The following is a 6289-nucleotide window of genomic DNA, read 5'->3' as shown; positions in this document are numbered from 1 at the left end:
TTGCTTGTTCTGAGCAATGTTGAGCACAGACCTAGGCACTTGCTCAGCTGGTGCCTCCCCCCTGCCCTCGTCCAAGTGAGCCTTCTCCCCAAATGGTCCCCCACCCCATGCCCACCAGACTTCAAGAATCACTACTTGAGAGCCAGCACTGCTGGCTTCCAGTTCTGGAGCTGTCAGATCTCTCAAAGTAGGGGCCTCAGGCAAGTCAGTCACTCTGGGCCTCATTTTTCTCGGATGCAAAATGAAATGCTCCCAGGTGTTGGGGGAGGAGGGACCCCTGGCAGCCCCTCTGGATGATGACAACCCAGGCTGGCTCTCCCCAAACACAACTCCCAGGTGCAGGAAGTGCAGATGAGGACCCCCTCTGTCCTACCATGTCCCCTCTGCCACCTCCAGTCACTGCCAGGGACATCCTGTGCCCTGATGATGTCACCAGGCCCAGGTCCTGGGAGCCACAGTTGGCTGTAGCTGACAGCACTCAGGCAGGGTTTATTTATTTATTCGTATTTTATTATTTATTTTATTTTTGGCTGCGTTGGGTCTTCGTTGCTGCGCGCAGGCTTTCTCTAGTTGCGGCGAGTGGGGGCTACTCTTCATTGCGGTGTGCGGGCTTCTCATTGCGGTGGCTTCTCTTGTTGCGGAGCACGGGCTCTAGGAGCGTGGACTTCAGTAGTGTGGCACGCGGGCTCAGTAGCTGTGGTGCACGGGCTTAGTTGCTCCGCGGCATGTGGGATCTTCCCGGACCAGGGCTCGAACTCATGTCCCCTGCATTGGCAGGCAGATTCTTAACCACTGCACCACCAGGGAAGCCCCAGGCAGGGTTTAGTTTTAAACTCTCAGGGCTTGGTCAGCTCCTTGCCCCCTCCCCACCCCACCCCACCCTGCCTACCCTGTCTCCCACAGCCCAAGCCCCCAGGCCCCTCCTTGAAGGTTCTCTTCACACATGCTCTGCTTTCCTGACTGCATCCACCAGGCTTCTGAGGGCCATGCGGAGCCAGGCCATTGGCCAAATGTCTCTGATCACCAAATCCAGACCTGCCAAGGTGAACAGATGGGCCCCCGGAGGCAGACCGTGGCCTCCTCTGCCTCCTGAAGTCCAGAGAGGGCAAGGGACCCACAGCCAGGGCTGAGGGTCATCAGACAGGCACTGTAGACACCTGGAATCCGTGACTGGGCCTTGGGGTTATCACCGTCTTGATTTGAATGCATTTTTTGGAATTAATTTTTACTGGAGTATAGTTGCTTTACAATATTGTGTTAGTTTCTTGCTGTACAGCAAAGTGAATCAGTCATATGTATACATATACCCACTCTTGAATTCATTTTTAAAAACAGCTTTTTGCCTGCGGGCCTCAAGTCTTTCTTGATGCCTTGCAGCTCAGACCAGCTGCAGAAATGGAGCGCTGGGGCAGCTCCCAGTGGGACCACGGCCCTCACCAACACCCTGGGTAGGGTGTGTCCATCACTCACGGTTGTCACACACTTACCCTCTCAAGTGACATTAGACTAAGGACCTGTCAGCACCCTGAGCTTGGATCAACACCCCTTTTATCAGTGTCATATGCTGGCCTTCTGGAGAAGACTACGGCTGAAAAACGAGGTTCTGTTGGAAAAATCCATTTGAAAATGACTTGAGCCCTGACTCCTCACCGCTGCTCTGGGAGGCTGGGCAAGGGCTGACATACAGAGGACAGAAGGAGGTGGGATGCAAACCCAGGCTCGATGGGCAGACTCTGAGTGCAAGGCCTCCCCGGAACTCCTCATTCCAGACACCTTGCTCTGGCTGAGCCCCCCTTCTCCCCACACGTCCCTCTCAGGCTTACACGTCTACTCCCTGCCCAGAAAGAGCCTAGAAGCACAGGCCCTGGGAGGTAACCAGCCTTCCCTTCTTCCAGGCTCCCTGGATACCTCCAGACAGTGTCTGCCAGCAGCCGCTGGAGAGCAGGCAGGGCGGGGCCGAGGCAGCTGGTGCCTCACAGCACCGCCTGGCACGGGAGGCCCCGCGAGGCTTTGCTGAGAGGACAAATCTGGAGGCTGGACCAGAGGTCACCGCCCAGGGATGTGTCTGCAGCGCCACCTGGTGGTGACAGTGGCGCTCCTGCCACACCAGCCCTGGTCCAGTCCTCCTGTCCCTGTGGGTTTGGCAGACAGTGCCAAGCACCAGGCAGGCCAGGCACTGAAAATGGGGCTGGGCTGAGAAGATCTGGGGGACAGCACTCCAGGCAGATGGAACGGCAAGTGCAAAGGCTCTGAGATGGGAAGGAGTTGGGCGTGACCCAGGCGGGGCAAAAGGGTCAAAGTGCCAGGGGTGGAGAGGGAGGGGAAGTGGACCGGGTAGATAGCCAGGTCTCAAAGGGCTTTTTAGGCTGCGGTGACAAGTTTGGATTTGTTTCTGAGTGTGTTGGGAGCCACGGGATATGACGATGGTTATAGGCAGCTGTGAGGAGGACAGTCTGCAGGGTGAAAACAGGAAATCAGGAGGAGGCGGCCGTAACCCAGGCAGGACATATGGCAGCTCAGACACCACGGGGTGGCCTTGGGGGTGGGAGGAAATGGCTGGATTCTAGAACTGACAGGAACTGTGGATGGATTGGATGCGGCTGTGAGATAAAGCAGGTGATCAAGGATGACCCCAAGGCTTTATTCTGAGCACCTGAGGAATGGTGGGGCCCCTCACTTTGAAGGGAAAACTGAGGAGGAGTAGCTATGGGGAGACCAGGAGCCTTTGGGCAGGTCAAGGTGGCGCTGGCAAAGGAGCAGGTGGAGCACGAGTCTGGAGCCCAGGGGAGAGGATGGGGCTGTAGACACCTGTGGGAGTTGCCGGGGCATGGATGGCACTCCAGGCCTTGAACAGAGTGAAAGACCCGGGGAGCAGGGCACCTGCTGACCCTGGGGCCTCTGACATTTAGAGTTCGGGGAGACAGGAGGAGCAGCCACGGAGGGAGGTGAATCTGGAGCCGGGGAGAGGGTTTCTAGAAGGCAGGAGTGAGCAACTGCGCCAAACGCTGCTCAGAAGCAGAGAAAGACGAGCTTGATATCGACCCAGGTTGATGTGGCAACACCAAGGCAGTCATCAGTGTGACCTTGAGAAGGTGGCTTCAGTGGAGGGTGGAAGTCTGAGGGGGGCTGTGAATGTAGGACTCCTGTGGAGTTTCACGGTAAAGGGAGCAGAAGAATGGTGGTAGCCGGAGGGCAATGGGGGCTCAGGTTATTTAATTTTTAGGATGGAAGATTTTAGAGCATGTTTTGGGCTGACGGAACGATCTTGTGGAGAGGGAGGGGCTGATGACACGGGAGAGAGAATCTCAGGGGCAATGTCCTTTCCCAGGCAAGTGGGGGATGGGTGCCCTTGGGAAGGGACTGGGTTACTGGGGGTGGGACACTTCATCCCTAGTAACAGGCAGGAAGGCTGAGAGGGAGGGCCCTGGAGTTGGGCTGCCTGGGTCCAAATCCTGGCTCAACCACTGATGTGGGATTAGAACAAGTCATTCCTGGGACTTCCCTGGTGGTCCAGTGGTTAAGGCTCCATGCTTCCAATGCAGGGGGCTCGGGTTCAGTCCCTGGCTGGGGAAGTAGATCCCACATGCTGTGCAGTGTGGCAAAAAAAAAAAAAGTCATTCCTTTTTTCTGAGCCTCAGCTTCCTCACCTGTAAAATACAGGTGGTGATAAGAGTAATAGCTGGCATCTACAGCTGCTTGCTCCGTGTCAGGCACTATTCTAAGCATTTCACAAGTTTTAACTCATTGGATCTTCACCTCAAGTGTGAGGGAGGGAGGGGGCCTGGCTTGGTGGCCTGTAGAGGTGTGGGACCATGCAAGAGGAGCAGCTGGTTCCCGAGAGTGTTTGTGAAGCCTTCCTGGTGGAGGTGACAGCTGACTGGGGCCTAGAGGGATGACTAGGAGTTTGTGAAGCAGAGAAGAGACTGAAGGGAAGGCTGGGCTTGCCCATGCCTGGGGTGTTCCTGAGTCTGAACCTCAGTACTGAGATCCACAAGTCCAGGGCTCTTGGGCAGATGGGGAAATTCAGGCCCAGAGCAAGAGAAGCCCAGCAAGTCTGGTGGGTTGGGCACTGGCTCCTGGCTCAGGACTCTGGCCCCAGCTTTTGGCACCTCCACTTGCTCTAGTCACACCCCTGCAGCCTTGGCAAGGCTCTAGGGTAGGCTCTTAGGGCGATTTGAGCTCGGTCTAGCAGCTTCTCAGAGGCCTGGGGTCGGGGGCATGGCCCAGCCTTGCCACAGAGCTGGGTCAAAGCAGTTCTGGACTCAGACCCCAGGAAAACAGCCATGCTCTTCAGCCCTGAGTGACCTGGCCCTGCTGGCTTCCAGCCCCTTCTGCTCGCCACCATCCCCAACCCCCTGGCCCACGGGGACTTGGAGTCAGCCTGGAATCTAGGTGGGAGCGGATGCCCCCTGCCCAGCTTGGAGACACCTGCAGCCTGGGAGCTGACGGAGGCTGAGCACCGTGCAGCCACTGCTCACAGTAAAAGGCCCTGCTCCACGGGGTCCCGGCATCAACCTGCTCGGTTGGGAGGGTTTGCCGGAGTGAGAAGCTGATGGGAGCGCAGGGAGCGCTGGCTGGGGGCTGGGGGCACCCCCCCTTCAAACCTGTCTCCGATTTCCTCTGCTGCTCAGCCCTGTCTCTGGCTGGCAGCTTTCCCGGATTAGGTGCTGACGTCAGGAGCTGCCAGCTGGGCCAGTGTGGCACAGCCGCGGGGGGTATATGGGGCTGTGTGGTAGTTGGGTACAGTCAAGGAAGGGGGCATGTGTCCAGCTTTGGCGATTTGTCCTCCAGGGAGGTGGGTGGGAGGGAGGACTGTGTCAGACGAGCTGCACTGTGTCAGGCACTCGCACGTTACCTGTGTAGCACATCCTTGCTGTACAGAGAGGGAAATAGCTCAGGGAGGTGGAGCCACTTGCCTGGGGCCACAGAGCTGCTCCAACCTTGGCTGCATCCCACACCATCCGGTGGACACCCCCGTACCCCTTGCCATGGCTGGCAGCTGCCAGGCCTCAAGGGCTCATCTCTGTGCAGCTCACTACCCTCTGCAGCATCGCCACAACAGCAGCTGCCATGTGGGGAGCACCCACCCTGTGCCAGGTGCCCGTGAGGCTGGTGCCCATTCTACAGACAAAAAACCAGAAACCCAGACAGGGGAAGTGACTCGCCCAAGATCACACCCCAGATTGGTGATGGAGGCAGAGCTGATCCCAGGACTAATTCCAAGCCTGCGCTCTTACCTGCTACATGCTCGGCAGAGATCTCCCAGCTTTGACATAGTCTGAGCCCACAGCCCCTGTGCTTCCTGTGGCCACACAAATCTCTGCTGTGAGTGAGAGAATTTGTATGCAGAGCAGAAAACACAGTGGGTTACAACAGTTCATCTCCAGAGAGAAACCCCAAGTTCACAAATCTCAGAGAAGGGCCTCGTAGGCCCAGTTGGGTCACATGTTCACTCTTTGACCAATCAACTGTGCCCAGGGCTAGGGTCAGCTAACCATGTAGCAGCCCCTGGAGACCACAAGGTGGCTCAGGGGTGGGGCAGGGCCTGCACAAGGCTTTTGCCTGAAGATTGGACCTCTGGGCCAAAGGTTCTGTTTGAGTTACATCTGCCTCCCCAGGCATCTTATTCCCAACCTCAGTAACAGGAGGCTGGGGTATCGGGGTTCCATGCACCCTGGGTCCTCTCGTAACTGCTTTCCTGTGCCCATTCCTTTTTGGCCAGCTGGTCTGGCCACGTCTGCCCGGGAAACTGAGGTGTATGGATGGAGGTCAGAAGCTGCCTGAGGGGACTTCCCTGGTGGTCCAGTGGTAAAGAATCCACCTTACAATGCAGGGGACATGGGTTTGATCTCTGGGTGGGGAACTAAGATCCCACATGCTGCAGGGCAACTAAGCCCACGTGCCACAACTACTGAGCTCGCGCGCCTCAGCTAGAGCCCACATGCCGCAAACTACAGAGCCCACGCGCTCTGGAACCCGTGCGCCACAGCTAGAGAAGAGAAAACCCGCGCACCACAACGAAGAGCCCGCATGCCTCAATGAAGATCCTGCGTGCTGCAACTAAGACCCGACGCAGCCATAAATAAATTAAAAAATCTTTAAAAAGAAAGAAAGAAAAAAAAAAGCAAGCAGCTGCCTGAGGACTTGACTCTGTGCCCAACTTGTGTGGGAGCCTTGGGGGCAAGTCACATCCATTCATCCTCTGGTCTCAGCTTAAATGCCACCCACAAAGAGGTCTTCCCTGACCCCTCCAATATAAACGTGCTCTCCCAGATCCCCAATCTTCTCA

At 56.9% G+C, this 6289-nt stretch overlaps 1 protein-coding gene across 9 annotated transcripts in view; it reads right to left on the bottom strand.

Annotated features, from left to right (window-relative positions):
• Positions 1 to 751: 751 nt before the first annotated feature.
• The window catches only part of TEF (TEF transcription factor, PAR bZIP family member), a 30586-nt gene continuing 25048 nt past the window's right edge, over positions 752 to 6289 (bottom strand). For all 9 annotated transcript variants that reach the window (XM_029205117.1, XM_029205120.1, XM_029205119.1 and 6 more), the window contains 2 exons: positions 5238 to 5323; positions 752 to 765 (listed from right to left, as the gene is read on the bottom strand). In XM_029205117.1, the coding sequence (XP_029060950.1) occupies positions 5241 to 5323 (83 nt within the window). In that variant the 3' untranslated portion in view covers positions 752 to 765; positions 5238 to 5240. The remainder of the gene's footprint in view (positions 766 to 5237; positions 5324 to 6289) is intronic.

The sequence above is a fragment of the Monodon monoceros genome, unplaced genomic scaffold (assembly GCF_005190385.1).
Source record: "Monodon monoceros isolate NGI ecotype Baffin Bay Population unplaced genomic scaffold, NGI_Narwhal_1 Super_Scaffold_6, whole genome shotgun sequence".
NCBI lineage: Eukaryota > Metazoa > Chordata > Mammalia > Artiodactyla > Monodontidae > Monodon > Monodon monoceros.
The sequence above is the reverse complement of the archived record's forward strand: the minus strand, read 5'-3'. Positions and strand labels throughout refer to the sequence as shown.